A 21,528-nucleotide genomic window follows, 5' to 3' on the forward strand; every position below is an offset into this window, starting at 1 on the left:
CAACGTATTCAACCACATATAATGCACAGGATTCAGTGGGTTCACGAATAAGTTTTTTTTTTATAAATTGAATTCACATAGTGCTTTCATAACCAAAATATCAGAACAAATCCAACTTGCCTGCGGTCTCCCTGTGTTAAAGCACCAAGAGTTGCTAATCTCTTGGCAACAATTGATGCAAATCTGCGCTCTCCGCCTAGATTAGTGAAGAGTAGCCTGCAAAGCATAGGAGTAAAAATTAATTTGTCAAACAAATTCAAAAACTCCATAAATCATCAAAGACAACTACGTTGAATGTGGCAACCATTTGCAACTGTCTCAACTAATTCAAATTGGCAAAAGCATTACTGGGGTATAAGGATTTTGTAGTTAACGGAGTTGTAACAAGCGTGAGAACAAGTGGAGATGTCACAAGTGAGTTTCCTATCACAATAGGATTGCATCAAGAATTCCTTGTGTTGATTATGAATGAACTTACTACACTTTCAAGTTGAAGTCCCTTAGTGTATGCTTTTTTGAGGACAGTATAGTTTTAGTGGATGAAATTAGTCGCGTAGTCAACACCAAGTAAGAAATATAGAGGGGTACTTTAAAATCTAAAGGACTGAGCCTAAGTCTAAAATAGAGTACATAGAGATCACGTTTAGTAAAAAGAGAAACAAGCATGAAAGTTGTAAAACGTAATGGTCAAGAGACAAATGGATGGCATAACCATAACATGGTTAGAGAAATACTTATAAAAAAAATAACATGGTTAGAGAAAGAATATCCTCTTTGGAAGCCTAAGGTTAAGGCAAAATCCAAGACTAAGTGTCCACAGTGGTTAACTAGGGTTTATAATTTATTTTATGTTTTATTTGTTCATTCTAGAGTCAAGGGTATTTTTGTAATTCTACAATTGTTGGGTATGGGCCTTAGTTATGGGCCATGGGTTTTCATTTTTGACAAGTACAATTTTAATAATTGAAAAGGACAAAAGCACCAAGCAGTACACAGGATAAATACTGAAGGTGAATCAAAATCAGTGAAAAGTAAGGCAATCAAGAAATTAAGAATGACCACTTAAAGTAGCCATCCACACATAGAAAGTACTTAAAAACTGAGCTTCAAATTCGCAATAGATGGTTCCATGCCTTCGAAAGTGTGGCTATTCCGTTCCTTCCAGATAACCCACAAGATACAAAGAGGGATAGCAGTCCAAATATCTCCAAAACTGTGGGCTTTGGATTAATTCAATTAGGATTTGGTTTACTAGTTGAAGCAGAAGTCCTCATTCTACTAAAAGAAGTTAGAGTTAGGGTCTATGAGTTTTGTACTCAAATACAGTTGATCAATAAAATATTGAGTGCTTTGAGTATTGAGACGCATTAGCCTTATTGATCTTTTTCCCTTCCTTTTCTCTTCGATTTTTTTTCCCTTGCAATACTATTCACAGAACTGTTAACAGGTTGTGAAAAAAAATTGACTTATGTTTTTTTTTTTTTTGCTCTTTTCAACCCTAAATCAAATCTTCTCTGTTCTACTACAACCATACTCAATCTTGAATCCTAACCTTTCATCAACAATTCTACACCCTAGATCCACCCTAAACCCTAAACCCTCCACAACCACACACATTTGACATAGGTCAAAGAGAGGTTGCCTTTTCTCTTCCATTTCTGGGGCAAAGTTAAAAGAGTACAAGCTCTTGTAGCCTTTTCTCTTTTTCTTTTTGCTAGGCCAAGCTATTGCAGCTATCATTTGAATATATGGCGTTTAGTAACCTGTACTCAGGCGCTGAGGCTTGATTTGACCGATGAGTTCTTCCAAACTGTTGAATTGCTCGGTCAGCACTCCATGGAAGTTCTAGTGTCAAATGCACCCTTCTTTTCTGTCAATAAATAGTAAAATGAAGAAAAAAAAATGAGAAAAGGGAACAGCTTGAAAAGAAAATGGCGAATAAATTACATATCTGAATCCTCTAGGGATGTTATATTCAGTTCTTACTAAGAAGAAAATTGCAGTAAGCATGCAGATGAGGTAGTCGAAAAACCATGCCCTGCATATGAGAAAAGTTTCACAAAATAAACATACCTGATTTGTGGCTCTTCTATCTGCTTGCAAAGAAACACCAGCTGACCCCGCTTCAGAAATGATGGCAACCAATTTCTTACCATCCATGAAGAGCTGCTTCTCGTGCATGTTGACCATCTCCATTGTGACATCTTTTCTAAAGCAATATACAAAATAGCAACTTTTAGCCACCATGAAAAAAAAAAAAAAAAAAAAAACTGAAGAACCGTGAGGAAAAGGATGCTCAAACTCACGTGTTCCGTGCCTGGTAAGTTACACCTTTTCCACTAGCAGCCCTTACAAGCATGCCTCGCCTCCCTGTAATTTCTGACACTTTTTCAGGCCCTCCAAGCTGCATAAAAGTTACATGCATGGTCAACAAGGATAATAGCATTAGATGCAGCAGAATTCCACTGTCAACTAAACAGATCCAATGTCCAACTATAAAAAGCAGTGAAGTTTGACAGTGCACAGAAGAACAAAGACTAACATGTGAGGCAACAAATTACAATAATAAATTATCACCCCCCCCCCCCCTTTTACTCTCCCTCCCCTCTTGTCCATATTAAAAGAATGTAGTCACCTCCCCCATAGATAGGCTTTGTTAACGAGAAAGTAGCTGTTGCGCTTTTAAAGGACTCAGGAAGTTAAAACAGTATCACAACTCAACTAATGGCTTCAATCTGGAAAAACAGACATAAAGTTCACAGTTCTTAGTCTTTCAGGACTGAAAAACAGAACCTAGCAAGTTGAGACAAGGTTCTTTCACTAAACATGCATGCCCTCATTTACTCAAAGTCACCGTATCCTCAGTTCTGTCCTACTCAGCTTTAACTTCCACTACTACAAAAGAACTCCTTAGAAATGGAATCAAGGGAAATGGTGAGCATTTCTAGCTAGTTGTTATGACCCAACTGGTACAATGGTGAATATTATGCACTTGTTACTGTATTGTTATGATGTTGAGGTTGTAGGGATGTACATAAGCTCCCAAGTTGATGGTGAAAATCTATATCAAATCATACACTCAATATATTTTATTATTTGTATTGAAACTTAACATGGGTTAGTTACACGACAATGTCACCTAGGAAAGCCACATCCCATCTGCCAGCTATTAGGTACAGGACTTCAACTATTAACTCTGAACTAAATATAATACTCAAGGGCAGAATATTGGAAAATGTTCATCCCAAATGTTGCTGCATTCACTTGGCCAATATTGCTTTGTTTGCCAATTCAAATCCCACTTCACAGGTCAATGACACCAAACCCTGGTTAGGAAAGTCTTGCTTGATTTCAGAACTGCAGCTCATTTTGCATATTCATTAACTTCAGCTGACTGCAGTTCTTGGCTTAGTAATGGAAGTTGAATAATTAAGTCAGATACAATCATACAAAGAAGCATCTCATCAATCTTCACAGGTTCCCAAACCACAAGCATAGAGGTTGACTGCAGATGCAATATGCAAAACAGTCTCTATATTAAGCCCATAACTGGTCATAGCCATGTTTCAACTCAATGCCAAAAAATCATGAAGCTATCCTTCTTCAGCAGAATTTTGGAAAACTTTTGAAAAGCCATGGAATGCATACAAAACTACAAATATTCATACTAATACAATGTAAACAATTCATGAAAATGATAACGACATGTGGACACAACCTGATCAATAATGTCATCTAAAGGATTGTTTGGAAGACCCAAAGAACGAATAATCTCCAAAATTTTGGTCTTACGCTCCATAGCCGCTTCATACCTATGACCAAGGTTTACACACATGCATCACTGCCTTAAGCAATTTGTAACTTAAAAAATTACCACCCCCAGACCCATAAACCCTCCAAAGATGAACAACTCTTGAAATAGGAAACCTCTTTAAAAGTTCGGTTAGATAGGCGTGTCTTGCTTGAAGATATTCTTCTGTTTTTTCCTTGCATGAATGACATGACCAATCTCCAATTACTATTTCCATGACAGGTGGGACTAAACAAGCAGGATGGAACAGTTGGGAACAACAGGAACATTGAAGCAATTTCTTCCTATCCTGCAGGGAAGGATTTAATCATTAGTAACATATTGCAGACTCTCAAACCAGCTTGTTATGTCAAAAGAAATTACCTCTTCAAGATTGCAAATATCGCAAATCTGAAACTCATCATCAGATTCAGTAGATTCATGAGCAGAATCAGCTGCATTGATTAAACAGAAACTTGGTGACAAGAATTCAAAGGAAAAAAAAACCTTAGTGACAAGAAAGCAAGTATTTCAACAAGTTCACAACTTTTGTCTCAGCAGATAATATGCACCACACCAAAAGCAGTAACACCCAAGTAAAACATATATTATGAATGATATTATTGACAAAAAAATTGTTGCACCAACTAAACAGTCTAAAAGTGATGCACCCTATGAAGAGTCCAGCGGAAGATAAAGATAAGGAAAACAAAAAACAATTGAGAAACCTCCCGACACGAAAAAGGTCAGACATTGATGAAGGTCAAGGTCGGGTAATGGCACACCAAGTTTGCAAGTCAAATACAAATAAATAAAATCTGATTTGCAAAAGCTTTATAGTACAAAAGAGAAGGTAGTTGATAGATAAATGCAACAGATCCAACAGTGTCTAGTAAACTCACTATCAGATTCTTCATCACTTTCACCATCACTTGCAGGTTTCCATTTTGCAACTTTCCTAACCCTCCCTTTTATTGAGACACCGGGAGTCGCTGAGTGTCTTTTCCGTTGAAGCTCCTTTACACTTTCCTCTCCTATGATATAATAAGAAAGCAATGCTCAGTTATGAAGACTTATGAAAGATACAAAAAAAGCTCTAGATAACCAACTACATGCCTGGGAGAGGTTCAGGCTTTTCTGGCAAAGGATAATTTTCCTCCACAAATTTTAGCAATAGTTCTCGAGGTCCCGAAATAAAATCATCTAGTTCAAGACCCTAGTTCAAGGCAAGGAATTAAAAAGCATTCAAATATGAATATCAAATAATCCAAAAAACATAGATTAGTAGTAGACGCATAGAACTAACACAAAACCAAAACGCACATATTTTGTCACAGCTTCCTCAGTCCGTGCCTCTCCGGTACTCTGAAGGCCAATCACCACACACTTATCTTCATTCAATGCTTGCTTAGCTAGTCTTACAGTAGCAGGCACCTTAGCTGACATACACATATGTCTAAAGAAACGCTACAACAGCACATGGAGAAACATAGCAACTATGTGAATGGAGTAAGAACTTGAAAAAGAAATAAAAATTCAAATACAATGCCAAAAATATTAAAGCCAGTACCAACGACCCCGCAGGGCATATACCTGATGGCTTGCCCAATATAATCGCCACAACTGACTATTTGGTTTCTCATTTGAAAGAACCGCACTTGCTGACAGCAATTCCACGCGTAACTCTGCCCAAAACTCTGCAGCCTTTTTATACATTTCCTAAGAAAAGCAAAGTAGGATGATAAAACTTTAGAGATCTACAGAAATTTCAATAAACAAGAAAATTACAAATTGAATATAATATTGAAAATAAATAAGGACAATGCTTTATAGTGTTTAAAATGCGTTCATATGAGATATTGAATTTAGTTGTTCACAATGATCATTAAAAAAAGTACACCTCAGCAAAAAAGAAGCAAAGCCTACAGAAAGTCACAAAAAAACATTTAAAAAACACGTGCACATTCATGTAGGAATCAGCAGTTCCCATCCCTTAAGCTCAAACCAGACAACTAGTATAATTTCGACTACACTGGTCACAATCATAATATTGCAAATATTTTCTCTCTTTTTCACCCACAGCAACAGAATTCAGACAAACATGCATGTCTGTACGTGTGTGCATTTAAAGTTGCATCTCCACGAAAGTGCCTCCTCCATTCCTTTGGCTGGCCTACTTGAGGGGGGCCCGATAGAACTTGAGCACAAGGTCTAACCAATTAACAATTTTTCCCCCAGCGGCGGCGGGGGGGGGTGGTTGGTTGTGGTGTTGGTGGTGTGGGATGGGCGGTGGAGAACAACATCAAGGACTACAACCCAAATAAGCTCACCCAAGAGCAACCAAACAATGTGAGCAATTTTATGAATTACGGCCAAGTACCAACATTAATTTTCATTAAGCCAAGGCAAAAAACTGAGATTATGAAGCATGTACACACCAAACTACAACTGTTGCTTGCATTGGAAACATATACATATCAACTAATACAACAAAAAGTGATTTTATTTATGCAGTGTCAATATAGCAAATTAGTGCCTTATACCATCATTTCATCTTCTAATGGTGCTTCAACAACTTCAAACTCTGCTCCTTTGTAGCTAAGTGTACGACATACATACATCCCCCTGACATGTGGAGAACATATTTTTGATAAGTAACAAAAAATTTATTTGATTAAAAAAAACACCCATGTGCACCAGCGGTGTACTTGGGGAGTACAATCAGTCCCGTCACTAATTTCAATGCTCAAGTAATCTAGCAAAGAAGAATAGGGAAGAGATTTAAAAGCAACATTCCATTATTAGCAAAACAAAATATTTTCTTTAATTTTACAAAAAAAAAATAACCTTGCTTTCATGTCCATGGCAACAAGTTCCAATGCTCCAACACCACCCTTTTCAAGAGCATCTGCAAATAAATTTCTTTTAGAAAATGATCTGTGTAATTTTAACTAGTCTAAGTAGGACATTAACAAAGTGACATTAAAAAAAAAAAACTAAAAAAAAAAAAAAAAAAACGAAAGTGATTTGGGGGAGTGTAAACAAATTGTATGAACAGTAACCATTAACCAAAAATGAAATATTATTTACCTTCATTAATAAATGGTAAATGAATTGATGCATTTTGTGCTAGTGTGTGGTGTGCATGGATGATGGATGCATGCATATATCTTTATACAATGAACTGCTTCAACTAAAGCCATGTATTTCAACATGACACTGCAATTGAGATTGTCACTTGAGCAATTAATTGTCTGGCAAATTAAATAATGAATTATAGATAAGGAAAGGAATGACACAGAGTAGATAAGAGAAGCTAGCATGATTAAGTTATTGTAAACAGCAACTACGGGTATTCTAACATTTAAAACATGCAGACATTCCAGTTATAGTTTAGTAATCCAAATATGATCATATCAATATCATATTCTACCCATACACTATATCCATATTCACACTTCACGGGCTGGCATCATTTAAGTTGCCTTGCTGAGACACCATAACGTGCTAAACCTGGGCTTCAAGCTTAAAGCACGCCTCGTGCAGCAGGGATTCTGTTTAAACTTATAACATGCACACATTTCGGACTATAATCAAGTGACACACAAGCATTCTATTAGCCATGGCAGCAATTTCGACAATAAGATGACGGAAAGGATAGTAACAAGACACAGTACAAGAGGCATATTTAAGTTGAGGACCAAAAGCATATTTAAGCCAAAATTATATAAAGTGGCAAAAAAAGAAGCAAAGAAGCCTATCCAAGAGGAAAAATTTGAGAGTTACTATGAATTATATAGCAAGTTAGGGACAAAGGATGGAGAAAAAAATATATATAAGTTTGCTAAGACAAACAGAAACGAAAACAAACTTATCATAAACATTAGAAATGAAAACAAGAGACTTGAATTGTGCCAAGTGCATTAAAGATGAAGATCAAATAGTGTTGGTAAAGGAAGAAATTAAAGAGAGATGAAAAGATTATTATGAGAAACTTTATAATTGAAGAGACACATGAGATTGGAGTGATTTGAGTAAGCCAATAGAGGATAGAAACCTTAGAAGCACTTGGGTGAAAAATGAAAATGGGAAAAGCTGAGTTTAAAGACACATTGAGGAGGATAAAAATGTTGGGAAAAGCCATGGAACCTAATGATATTCCCATTTAAGTTTAGAAGTGCTTGGGTCATGTGGGTATATGCTAGTTAGCAAACATATTCAATAAGATCTTAAGTGCTAACAAAATGCCTACCTGAACGGAGGAGAAGCACTCTACTATATTTATAAGAACAAGATATTCAATACTGTACAACTTTGTGCAACTATGATGCTAATAATAAAGAGTTCAAGGAAAAATAACATTATGTACCAAAGGATTCAATATTTGTGGTCTGGTTTAGATGTGGGGATTTCATGGCACCTTTCATAGGCTACTTAGTTATTATTTAGTCTTAGTATTAAGTTTCTTTATGTTAGAAAGTTGTTGGTTCAGTTTTACTAAATTAGGGGCAGTTTGGTAGGTTCCCAGTATTTAAGAAAGGCCTTTCCCTAGTTATGCCAAAGGCCCATGAGTTATTTTGTGTTTTGAGTACTTTCCCTATTTGGCTTACAAGTTTTTTTTTTTATAAGTAAAAAGATGTATATTCAAAGAGCTACCTCATGAAAAACAAAAGGTAGAGCAAAAGTATCAGAGCAACTTATTGTATTAATTAAAAAAGAACTTTTGGGACAATCGGTAACTTAACAAAGTATCAAAGCAAAAGGTCTTGAATTCAATCTTTATCTCCACTCTACCTCTCACTTAAAATGTTAAAAATCTCACATGTTGAACCTCACTTATCAAATGGGAGTTTGGGCCCACACATGAAGGAAAGAGTTAGAATTATCATTACATGGTAAAATATAGGGGAAATCATACTTTATCTCCCTAAACTATACCCTCATTTACACTTATCACCCTGAACTTTTAGAATGCATGATTAACACCCTAAACTATAACTTATATTTCACTTTGCAACCTACCATCAATTGGCTGTTAACTTGAACGAAAAAGCATGTCACGCGTGACTCATGTAACCTTTGCAAATGTGCCACAACATGAAAAGACCAAATTTTCCTTCTCCAATCCCTTAAAACAAAATCATTTAACAAATTTAACTCTTGTAGTGCCATGTAAACATTGTTTTTGTTTTAAGGGATTGAAGAGAGGTGATTCAGTCTTTTCATGTGGTGCCACATATGTAGAGGTCGCGTAAGTGGCATGTGACATGCTTTTTTGTTCAAGTTAACAGCCCAATTGACTGTAAGATACAAAGTGAAACACGAGTTATAATTTAGGGTGGTAATTGTGCATTCTGAAAATTCAGGGTGGTAAGTGTAATTGGGATATAGCTTAGGCCATTTGGGGTGGTAGAGTGTAATTACCCCTTAAATCATAAAAGAGCTTGAAGGCGCCCTTAAAACTATTTTAACAAATTGTCTCACATTTGAAAATTTTTCTAAAGAAAATTAAACTTTTGGGACAATCGATAATTTATCAAGTTAGAATTATGGTTAAATGATTAAATTTACAATTTATTAAAAATTTAAGCTTTTAGAACAATCGGCAATTTATTATCGTATCAGATCAGGAGATCCTAAGTTTGATCTCTTTCTCCACTCTACCTCTCATTTAAAATATTAAATCCCACATGTTGGGCCCCACTAATTAAGATAGAGTTTGGGCCCACACGTGAGAGGAGAGGGTTAGAATATTAATTAAATGATTAAGTTTTACATTTCCTACAATCAGTAACTAAACACTTTCTTTCTAGGAATAGGTTAGTTAGGAATCCTAGTCCTTCTAAGAAAGGATTTAACAATAGCCTATATAAAGCAGTGTTGGTAAAAGTGCACTTAACTGCAAAGCCTCAAGGCTCTGGTGCTTTTTGCCTCCAAAGCGAGGAGCATTCAAAGAAGCAGCTTTTTGCGCTTTTTCAAAAAGCCCAAAGCATGATTTTCACCCTTTTTCATATTTTTCAAAAATCAACCAAAACTGAATTAAAACTACAGGATCTTGACATTATTAATATAATCCATTGATTTGGCATAATTTTAGTGTAACTGACTTATCCAAAAAAAAAAATTTGAATGTAACTTCTCTTGAAACCCACAACCCCTAAATCTTCTCTATTTTTTTTTTTTTCCTTGGTTTTTCCTCCCCAAAGCAGTAACCCACCCAGCTTCTTCTTCTTCTATTTTTTTCCCTTTTAAATATCTGCCCGATACAAATGACCAGACTGTTATTTCCTAATATTCTTAGCTCATTCATGAAAAAAAAAAAAAAAAAAAAGAGTATGATATAATAAATTTGAATTAATTAAATGATTAAGTTTTACATTTCCTACAATCAGTAACTAAACACTTTCTTTCTAGGAATAGGTTAGTTAGGAATCCTAGTCCTTCTAAGAAAGGATTTAACAATAGCCTATATAAAGCAGTGTTGGTAAAAGTGCACTTAACTGCAAAGCCTCAAGGCTCTAGTGCTTTTTGCCTCCAAAGCGAGGAGCATTCAAAGAAGCAGCTTTTTGCGCTTTTTCAAAAAGCCCAAAGCATGATTTTCACCCTTTTTCATATTTTTCAAAAATCAACCAAAACTGAATTAAAACTACAGGATCTTGACATTATTAATATAATCCATTGATTTGGCATAATTTTAGTGTAACTGACTTATCCAAAAAAAAAATTGAATGTAACTTCTCTTGAAACCCACAACCCCTAGTTCTTCTCTATTTTTTTTTTCCTTGGTTTTTCCTCCCCAAAGCAGTAACCCACCCAGCTTCTTCTTCTTCTATTTTTTTCCCTTTTAAATATCTGCCCGATACAAATGACCAAACTGTTATTTCCTAATATTCTTAGCTCATTCATGAAAAAAAAAAAAAAAGAGTATGATATAATAAATTTGTGATAATTTTTTAGTTACTTTAGTAGTTCATGTTGAACATAGCAGACTAATTCTTATAATCTTATAGTCATTAAGTGATTATATTATTAACTATTATTAGTAATTAGTCATAGGGAATTATGGCTATTGGAGATTTAAGAAAGGTTTCATGGAAATATTCATATCTAGCTGATCCAAAAAATTAAAATGACTTGACTCACAATTTTTGTGTTAAAAACACAAACATTGCAAAAGTAGAACTTATATAAATGTTATATAAATTATATAAAATGTTTTATTTCAATTTATATGATAATTTGATCATTTGATTGTTGTCTTTCTCATTAATAATTATTTTTAAATTTATTAAATTATTTTTTCAATAAAGTGTGCACTTGTGCTTTGCGCCTAGGCCTTGGAGCTTAAGAGCACCCCACGCTTTTACCAACACTAATATAAAGGCTTTATTGTAATCAATAAAATTCATAGTGAGATTGATTTTAATAAAATTCTAGCAACCCATTTAAGTTGAGAATATGATTTCCAAGTGTTCTTGCTTTATTTCATGTTTAAGTCATTCTTTAATACCAAAAAGTCATCAATAAATCCCGTATTCTCATTAACTAAACCCTTAAACATCAACCCATGTTAAAGAACCTTTCAAGATCTCAACAAGAAATATAATTTAGTGCTAAGTTTCTAAAGATACTACATCAAAATTGGTAGCAGAGCCCATTCAAGCTTCCGTCTTGTGTTAGATTTGACATAGTGCTTTAACATAGTGCTTTGACATCATGGGAGATCCTATACAAGTGGATTGACTTAGCAAGATGGTAAGGTGCCTCTTGGAGAAAAATTCTTCAATGACACCTTCAAGATTTTCTGCTTGATTGGTTGTATACTCTTGAGCAAGGTGAGTGCACGTGATTGATTATGCAAAGCTATAGAAGAAATTATTTATTATGTTTTAAGTTGTAGAAGGTGAACCTATGACTATTGCTCGATTCAGGAGTGGGCTGAGGTATGAAATTAAAAAGGAGATGTCTCATGTGTACTTTTTTTTTTTTTTTTTTTTTTGGAGAAACTCTCATGTGTACTTAAAAGATCTTGAAGATGCTACAGAAACTGCCCTTTTGCGACTTTGTACTCCAATGCCTAGGAGCTTGGAACATGTTGAAAATTCAATTTGGTTAAAACCCTAAAAAAGGTGCGTAAGGGGGAAAAAGGAGAGTAAAGATGTATATTCAATAAATATAAAATAAATAAAAATAGCACAATTATGCATAGCATGACTTAAGAGACAAGAAAACACACTCAGAAAATCACGGAAATCTATGAAACTTGTTCCAGCTCCCCAAAGACCAAGGCGGACCATATAACCCATATTGCGTGGTTCAGATGCACCAGTTGCTGAGCAATAAACAACACGAGCTTCAGGAAGTCGAGCCTGTGATATTCAAATTTTGAACATTTTAAGAGTTAGTGGACACCCAGTTTTACTATTATCTGCCTGCATCTAGGTTTTTTAGGACAAACCTGCAGATCAAGAACTGCTTCACCCGTACGTGTTGGCTGACTTCCAGCTTCTGGTACCAAATTTTTGGCTTTGTGGCACTACAATGAAGCCATTGACCCTTAGCAATGAAAGGTAAAAAAAAAGTATATTGAAACCTTGGAGCACTTAATTGCATCAGTTACACAACTTAAAAAATAACATTTCCAAAGAACAAAAGTCTAGTACCTCATCAAATATGATAAGACCATCAAATCCTGATGCACACCACTGCGCAAGCTGCTGCAGACGAGACCGACCTTTCTCAGAAGATGCTATGAGGCTGCTGTATGTCAAAAATACAACTCCCTCCTTGACCCCAACGGACTTTGAATCAAGCTTAGAATAAGGCAGCTTGTTCAAAGCATGCACTACAAACATAAAATATATTATAGCAATCAGGCAAGGAATAAAAGCAATAATTTTTTTTAATAGGTAATCAGAGAGCTGTTATTAATGAGAAAAAATGAAAAGTACAAGTTGTTCATGATGATGAACAAAAAGAAACAGAAGAAACAAACAGCAAAACAAAAGATAAGGAAATCAGAAAGATAATCCACGGGAAAACATAAACTCTGAAAGAGACAAAGAATCAGTAATGCCCCAACGAGCCCACTCAAAAAGACTGCACTAACATAAAACCTTTAACTCATCCAACATGTTCTCCATGTTCTCAAAGGAAAGACAATTTCGTTCCAACCAAACAATCTACATTAAGCACCCTGGAATCAAATTCCAAATATTCGAGTTATGCTTCCCAAGCCATTGATGCCAGCAAGATAACAATCCCACCATCGATCTTGGCATAACCCAATGTATACCAAAAGCCTGAAGCATGAAGGACCATAAGGTATGTGTAACAGGACAATGAAGCAAAAGATGGTCTACCAATTCCCCATCACCACAACACATACAACACCGATTTACCAAAGGGCGACCCCTAAGCATGAGAATATCCAAAGTGAGAATCCTATTGTGCACAGCTATCCACAAGAAGAAGGCCACTCGCTTAGGAATCTTTGGTTTCCACACACCTTTCCAAGGAAACAAAAAATTTGGAGTACCCTAAATTGCTTGGTAATAAGATCGGGTATCAAACTTACCATCTCCTTTGAGCCGCCAACAAAGAGTATCCCTCCTATCCCCCCGAGGAATACAAGGATGGATAAGCTGAAGTAGGGAGTAAGATGCAGCTAGCTCCCAATCTTCAAAAACTCTATAAAACCTTTAGTCCCACACTCTGAAAGTACCTCCTTCTGGAGTCCACAAAACCTCAGAGATGCATGCATCCTTAACAACTGAACACACATAGAGCTCAGGATAGAGATCTTTTAGGGTATTATCCCCAAAGGAAATTCCTCTGAATACATTCCATTCTAGCAACCACGGCTTTAGGAATAGTGAAGAGAGATAGAAAGTACGTTGGAAGACTTGAAAGAGTACTCCATAGTAATGTGAACCTACCACCCTTAGATAAATAGAGACGATTCCACCTTGAAAGTTTCTTTTCCATCTTCTCCAAAATAAGATTCCAAATCGAAGCAGTCTTAAAATAAGTTCCCAACGGCATTCCCAAATATTTCATAGGCAAACTCCCCTCTCTACATTGAAGAATACTAGCCAATTCAACTAGATTATTCACCTTCCCAACAGGGACAATCTAACTTTTCCCAACATTAACCTTTAAACTCATAAACGCCTAAAAACAAGACATCGTCAACCTAATGGACAACAACTGATCCCTAAAGGCATCACAAAATAAGATAATGTCATCCACAAGCAACAAATGAGAAATCTACACACCAACCGAATTCACTACTCCCACATGAAAACCCCAAATAAGGTTATTCTCCTCTGTCTTCTTCAAAATTCTGCTTAAAACCTCCATTATTAAGAGAAACAAAAGAGGGGATAGTGGGTCACCTTGTCTCAACCAACGAGAACTTCCAAAGAAACCTTCAGGGGATCCATTTACCAAGACTGAAAAACGGACAGAAGTAACACAAGCCTTAATCCACCCCCTCCATTTCAACCCAAAACTCATCCGGTCCAACAAATAAAACAAGGCCTCCCAGTTAACATGGTCATATGCTTTTTCAATATCAAGCTTGCAAACCACCCCCAGTAACCGGCTCTTCAGCCTACTATCTAGAAACTCGTTTGCAATGAGCACTGAATCCAGAATCTGCCTTCCACCAACAAAAGAATTCTGAGTCTTAGAGATGAGATTATCCAAAACCGCCCTCAACCTGTTTACCAACACCTTGGACGACAACTTGTACACACTGCCCACCAAACTGATAGGGTGGAAGTCCTTAATGTTAACAGCATTACACTTCTTAGGGATTAAAGTGAGAAACGAAGCATTCAAGGACCGTTCAAACACAGTGCCAATGAAAAAAATCAAAAAAATCCATGACATCCTTTTCCACAACACTCCAACAATTGTGCAAGAAAGTCATGGTGAAACCATCAGGACTAGAGGCTTTATCACCCTCCATCTCCCTTAAGACCTGGATAACTTCCTCCTTCGTGAACTCCTTCTCTAAGGACAACCTCTCCTCACAATACAAGCAAAATCTAAACCATCCGTAGTAGGGCGCCCCAAATCAATTTCCTTATGTGGTCCCAGATAGAAGATAACTAACTGAGAGTGCATCTCCGTCTTATCCTCATAAAGAATATCATCCACCTCGATCCTCTTAACATGATTAGCATTTCTATAAGAGTTTGCTAATTTATGAAAGAAACGAGTATTATTATCTCCCTCCTTCACATACAAAGCCCGAGACTTTTGTCTCTAGGAAATTTCCTCAAGGAAAGCCAATTGTTCTATATCTCCTTTGAGTTGAATACAACGGAGTTGATCCTCACCCGAAAGCCCTAACAACTCCTCTCTCACTTCTAAACCCATCAGTTCAGTCAGCAAATTTTTTTTCCTAAGAGCCAAGTCACCAAACTCCTCCCTATTCCATTTTTTTAAGTTAGCTTTCAAAGCCCTCATTTTTTGAGCCAAAATAAAACCTGGTGAACCCACAAAACTGTACCCATTTCACCAATGCTGAACTCTATCAACAAAACCCTCAACTTTCAACCACATATTTTCAAATTTAAAGGCACTCCAACCACGTCGAACAGCACCAGCTTCCAACAAAAGTGGGCAGTGGTTTGAAATAACATGAGGAAGCACCCTTTGGGATACATTCTCAAAATGTTCCTCCCAATCTAGAGAAACCAAAGCCCTGTCAATACTTGAGCTAGGCAATCGTGACTCTAGGTCCACCGATGTTATGGTGGGTAGCTCAGCGACAGCAGCGATTATGGTTCAAAATCGATTTTCTCCTCTCTCTGACTTGGGTAATGGGGTTGAAGATGAGTTTGTGGAAGGGGAAGATCATGTGGAAGATCAGAGGTGTCACCACCATGTTCATAGGACGCAACAAAGGTCAATGGGTTTTGTTGGGGGTTTTCAGTTAGTTTTTGGGCTTCACCTCTTTCCGTGGGAGTCCAGTGAAGGTTCTGACCATAGTGGTGGGAGTGGAGAGAAAGATTTTTGTGTGTTGGACTGTGACCCTCTATCTCGATGGGAACCTAATGATCTCAGAGAGTTGGTGTTGGTTCAGGACTCTACAAAAGGAACTCAAGTGACGGAGTCAAGACCATCGTCGAACTGGGTGTCCCAATTGATGAAAAATTTCTGCAACATGGTGGGGTTCCCTATCGTGAAACAAGAAGCTCAATGTTTGGCTCTGTTTCAGCCTTTGGAACAGGAGTGTCTCAAGGTGATTGATGTTGGGGTGCCCAAGCGACCAGCTAATTCAGGGTCACAAGGTCTCAAGGAGCTTAAGGGACTTCTTGAAATTATTTTAACAAATTGATCACTTACATGTGAAGAATTAAACCAAGCAAAATCAAACAACAAAATGAGGCAACCATATAGAAAGCAAACAAGCAAAAAAATTCAAAATCCCCAAATACACTGAGAAACCATGCAAAAAAATATACTTGAAATGCAATTTAATATAAAGAATTTTACTTAAATATAATTGCTACAATTACTCCCCAGTGCTCCACAATTAAAATTGTGTGGAATTGTTAACGAGGATCTCTTTATTTTTCTCTAAAGTGAATAAGTCATGAAACTCACATCACATGTAACTTTCAATCGCCACCCCATCCTCAAATTTATTAAGTGTAATGCCAATCTTGATAAAGCCTTTACATTTGCAGAATTACAACACTCTAATGAGAATATTTTATATACTAAAACTCCCAAACTATTGTCATATAAATTACTTCAGGAGATAACTACAATTTTTTTTTTTTACCTTCAATACAATTTGCTCCCACATCATCCAAGTCTCTTCTAGCATCAAACTTCAAGTCTGAACCAACAGAAATCCACCTGTGTAAGATCATTGAATATAGGAAAAAATAATTACAAAACACGAATTGAAATATATTTCAAGTACTGCCCAGCAGCATATGCAGTTATCTTTCCTCCCAAGGGGAAGGGAAGGTTTAAAAAAAAAAATATATATATATATATATATATATGTGATAAGAAACTAAGCATGCACATAGAGATTGCAACTGAAAACGTACAATGATTTCCTCCTCCCATGGTGCCAGTTTTCCCATATTAAACCTGCAATTGTTCGGCCTTTACCCACACCAGCTCCATCTCCGACAAAGAATCCCGCCCTAGTACCGGTGGGAAGGTGTTGGAGGTGTCTCTGTCATGGAAACTCACATTATCTTACAAGTAAAGGAGTATTCAAAGAATTATAACCATGCGTTTTATAAAAGCTACCTGACAAGCATAGACCAATGTCTCAATTTGCAAACATGACAAAGCTTTGGAGCTTTCCAAGTCATCTTTGATTGTTAGATCATAAGTCGGCTCAGGTGGCTGAACTGCAGATAAGGATGATGTCTCCACAATAGGATCTGGATGGGGAGGGCCAATAGATAGTTTTGGAGGGCGCTGCAAAAAGATTCATGCAAGAATCATCAGAAATACTGGTTTGAAAGTTTCAACTGAAATGTCAAGTCACTATAAGAAAAGAGAGAAAATGCCCAAATAGCAGTTCTTATGTCTTGAAAAACAAATCACTCACATAGTCTGTGAACGTCTCTCCCACCAAGCCTCCTTCATCTTCTTCTCGCTCTACTTCAATGGCTACCTGACAAAATACAATGTAAATGGGAGAACAGAAGCACTTATCAAAAAAAAAAAGGGAGAACAGAAGTGTAGGTGGAAGGAAACTAAAATGACTTTAGAATAAAATACAATCAGAAGAAAAAGTCTTCCTAAACAATTAATGATGATGGCATATTCAAATTTCACAAATTAAAAGCAGATATTAGCGTGAGGATCACTGAAAATAGGAACCTTTTAAGGACTCCTTGCTGCCAGCAACATTGAAGCAAAGGTATCAAGTGTCACTAAGGTTAAGACTAGGTTGTGAAGACCAACAAGATCTGAGGATCTGGTTGCTATACAAAGTAAGCTGCATGGGGTGACAATTGGTACTAGGGGCAGACCAACTTGCCTGAAGTGATTGGTGGAAAATTATATGGTTTTCATTCACATTTCCGAGGCATGCCTTTGTTCTTTGGCTTGCTATGAGGAACAGGCTTACCACAAGGGGCAAATTAGCTCAGTGGAGAATCGAGGTGAAATGAGGTGTGTCTACTGCAGAAGTAATATGGAAGATAGAGAGCATCTATTCTTCCAATGCAGCTTAACTGGCAGGATATGGAGAGAAGCTATGAGATGCTGTTTAATTGAGAATCCTGAACTGGATGGAGTACATTGTTGGATTGGGGTCTAGTTAGCTTGAAGGCTAAAACTGATAACATGCAAAATTGGGTGCAGCAGTCTACCATATCTGGTCCCTGAGGATGCAAAAACACATGGAGGCCAAGTCCAAAAGTAAAGAGCTGATGATGCAAACAATTAAGAGGAAAGTTAAAGTCAGAATTTATGATAAGGAAACATCAATAAATCGGAGATTAATGAAGCTTTATGTAGAAAATGAGAGATTCCTGGCAGTATTCTTGGCAGGAAGGCATCCCCTTAGTGTAATCTATAGCTTTATCTTGGTTGGAACCTGGCCGTGGGTGTAGTTCTGAATGAGTGATGAAAAGTTGCAATGATTTGTATGGTACAAGGGATGAGACTCCACTGCCTTGATAATTAATTACTTAAATTGGTAATTCCTAATTTTCCTAAAGCAAGCATGAAAAACCTGGAGTTGTAAAGATTGATGGCAATTTTTTTTTTTAAAATAGAAAACTGAATCAATGAAAATGTAAGGGAAGGTTTGAAATTGCTAAACAAATAAGAGGATCACCTATTCAGGCGCTTGTATAACTGCTAATAGCTTTCGGTTTTGGGGGAGGATTTCTTGCATTTCTCTTAAGGGTATCCAGCACGTTTATTAAACTAAGATGAGGTGCTTTAGCCATTGACCAAATACAGAAAATGAAACCCTATCCTCTAACATAAATATATAGTGCAATCCAATTTGTGATGGCATACAATTTCACAAATTGGGAAAAATCTTAACACTAATGTGCCTTCTTTTATTGAATGAAGACTGCATGTACAAAATTTGACACAAGGGAGTCTGAAGAAGTTCAAGAAGAAAATTATGTACACAAGAGTAGTGACTCAATAAAATCTGGTATGGAATTACTATTAGTAAAACCCCATGCAAGGGACTACTCATAGAAAGATCTACGCAACAATGCTATCAAAAGAGTCACCGAAGTTTCCATATCCTCCAACGTACAATGGTTTCATTCCATCCATAATGTCCACACCAAATATAACAGCACTAAGTTCAAAGTATTTGAGGAAAGTTTATCGACCCAATTCCTCCAACCACACAAGAGATCAAGGACTTTTTCCAGTAACATCCATTGCATTTAATACGAAACTCCACAAATCAAATGCAACAATGCAGTGTAACAATAAATGATGCACCATCTCCCTTCTACACTGACACATACAACATCAAACTACTAACGTATATCCTCACAAAATGAGGTTGTCACGTAAGGATCCTCCCCCAAGTCGTCATCCATAAGAATGAGATCCTCTTTTGGGTCTTAACACACCAAATACTCTTCCATGGAAAAGGCACTACATGTGGACCCCTTAAGGCATTATAAAAAGAACTTACATAAAAATCTCCACTCCCTTTCAACCTCCAACTCAATATATCACCGCCTTCTCCTCAAGGGGATATTTGAATAAAGAAGAATAAGGAAGGAAGCTACCACCCCAAACTCCCAATCATTAAAATCAAAAAGAACGATTACATCCCGACTCCTCATTTACCCTACGGTCTATCTAACCAGCATAGAAGCAACCAATGCCTCTCTAGCAATGGAGCATTCAAACAAAACCAAAAAGAACTCCTTCAAAGAATGATCCCCACACCATCTGTCGTGCCGAAAACAAATACAAGAACCATCTCCTACATCAAAGTGTAAACACTATAAAAGTATGTCCTAACAGTGGCTAAGGGTGTATGCAGAGTATGATTCTTCCAAAGAGACCCACTATGCAATGTCGCAGGTATCTTCCCACCTAGTCAAGTAAGAACCTCCCTTATGACAACTTCTCTTATCTTTCAAACGATATCAGTAACGTTTCAATTATAAAGAAATGAATCCTAAATTCATATCTGTATCGATCAAACAATGCACATCCTCCCACAGCAAACACAACTCATCCTCGTCAATAACTCTAACATTATAACCATATATGTAACCAATTCAATCATTTAAGAAAAACCTCTACACTTGGCTTTGTTGTTGCTGTAGTATTATAAATATAACCAACATAAACATGAAAGCAATACATGTTGATCTGCATCAATCAAACAATGTACATCATCTCGCGCCAAATACAATTCATCCTCGTCAATAACTCATATAACATTAACCATATATGTAATCAATTCGATCATTTAAGCAATTCCACCAATAGTAACACTAGCACTAGCACTGGCACCAGTAGCAAACAAGACAGTCACAAAACCTAATCAATTGAATGAAATTCAAAGTGAGAAAAGGAGCAAAACCTCGTTGATTTCCTCGGGAGGCGGAGGCGGAGTCGGAGTCGGGCGAGGTTGATAGAACTGCTTGAGCTTGGACAAATCGACAGCGAGGTCAACGTTGCACTGAGGGCAAGTGAACCTGGCCAAGCCATGAGGGACATTGAGAATGGCCTTGCAGTGAGCGCATGGCACCTGGATCTTCGTCGGATCGATGCCGTGCGCCGGCACGTGTTGCTGCAGCGGCTGCGACGAAGGAGGCGCGGGGAGAATCAGAGGCGGAGGCAGAGACGGAGAGTAAGAGGGAGGAACCGCAGGAGGAGGAGGAGGAGGCAGCTGCGGTGGAGGCGGCGTCGTCGTGGTGGCGGCGGAGGCGGCGGTCTTGAATTGGACTTTCATGAGCTCCGGAGGAAGCATCTGAGGCAATTGACAAGTCGGACACACGAACTCCGTCACGCCAGGCGCCACCGTCAAGATCAGTTTGCAACCGGCGCATCGAACCTGGACTCCGCCTCCTCCGACGGTAGACGGCGGCGGCGCCGGAGCGATTGGCGGAGGAGGCTGACTCATAATTGAGTGACTCCGGAACGATCACTCTCTTTCTCTCTCACACTCAGAAATGCAATGATGCTGTAGAGTGGAGAGAGAGAAAGAGAGAGTGTGTAGTGTTGTGTATAGGAATAAACAGGAGGTTAGGGCGCGAAGAGGGTTTGGGGATTTTCTTTTTTTTGCTTTCTTTCGTCTTCGTTGGCGTTGGCGCTTCGTGTTTTTTTTTTTGTCTCTCTTTCTTTGTAGTATTGAATTGTATTTGGGCTTAACCAAAAATGAGACCTGTGACGTTTGAAATGGATCATTCTCTCGCCTTTTAACTGCTAACAGTATGCACTCTCTATGCTCACGTGACATTTCCACGTGATCATTATTCCTCTCCTTTCCTTTTCTTTCCTTTTTAATCTTTATAAATAAATTAATAAAACTAAAATATTAGGGCAAATTACTAGTGCTGAAAATAAGTTAAACTGCTTATAAACAACTCAATAAAAAGTGTGTTTGTGTTTACTTTTTATAAACAAACCAAATTTGAGCTTTAATTTTAGGTTTGTTTAATAAACAAGTCAAACTTTAAAAAAAAATGTGCATGAACGTGCTCGTGAACAACAGAGATCTCAATAAACAACAAGCCAAGTTTTGG

General features: G+C 37.2%; 1 protein-coding gene across 3 annotated transcripts in view; it reads right to left on the reverse strand.

Annotated features, from left to right (window-relative positions):
• The window catches only part of LOC112013726 (protein FORGETTER 1), a 61,497-nt gene extending 40,341 nt beyond the window's left edge, over positions 1–21,156 (reverse strand). For 2 of the 3 annotated variants that reach the window (XM_065780390.1, XM_065780389.1), the window contains exons 1-21: positions 20,364–21,155; positions 17,385–17,450; positions 17,078–17,251; positions 16,870–17,000; positions 16,593–16,669; positions 12,454–12,635; positions 12,249–12,326; positions 12,027–12,159; positions 6,638–6,698; positions 6,334–6,415; positions 5,384–5,509; positions 5,114–5,257; positions 4,907–5,006; positions 4,693–4,824; positions 4,175–4,245; positions 3,928–4,100; positions 3,719–3,812; positions 2,307–2,404; positions 2,074–2,209; positions 1,764–1,870; positions 121–216 (exon numbers count right to left, since the gene is read on the reverse strand). In XM_065780390.1, the coding sequence (XP_065636462.1) occupies positions 121–216; positions 1,764–1,870; positions 2,074–2,209; positions 2,307–2,404; positions 3,719–3,812; positions 3,928–4,100; positions 4,175–4,245; positions 4,693–4,824; positions 4,907–5,006; positions 5,114–5,257; positions 5,384–5,509; positions 6,334–6,415; positions 6,638–6,698; positions 12,027–12,159; positions 12,249–12,326; positions 12,454–12,635; positions 16,593–16,669; positions 16,870–17,000; positions 17,078–17,251; positions 17,385–17,450; positions 20,364–20,906 (2,804 nt within the window). In that variant the 5' untranslated portion in view covers positions 20,907–21,155. Of the gene's footprint in view, positions 1–120; positions 217–1,763; positions 1,871–2,073; positions 2,210–2,306; positions 2,405–3,718; positions 3,813–3,927; positions 4,101–4,174; positions 4,246–4,692; positions 4,825–4,906; positions 5,007–5,113; positions 5,258–5,383; positions 5,510–6,333; positions 6,416–6,637; positions 6,699–12,026; positions 12,160–12,248; positions 12,327–12,453; positions 12,636–16,592; positions 16,670–16,869; positions 17,001–17,077; positions 17,252–17,384; positions 17,451–20,363 lie in introns of all 3 variants that reach the window. The other variant, XM_065780391.1, reaches the window with a different exon arrangement.
• Positions 21,157–21,528: the final 372 nt, after the last annotated feature.

Source organism: Quercus suber, unplaced genomic scaffold, assembly GCF_002906115.3.
Source record: "Quercus suber isolate HL8 unplaced genomic scaffold, Cork oak 2.0 scaffold_234, whole genome shotgun sequence".
Classification (NCBI taxonomy): domain Eukaryota; kingdom Viridiplantae; phylum Streptophyta; class Magnoliopsida; order Fagales; family Fagaceae; genus Quercus; species Quercus suber.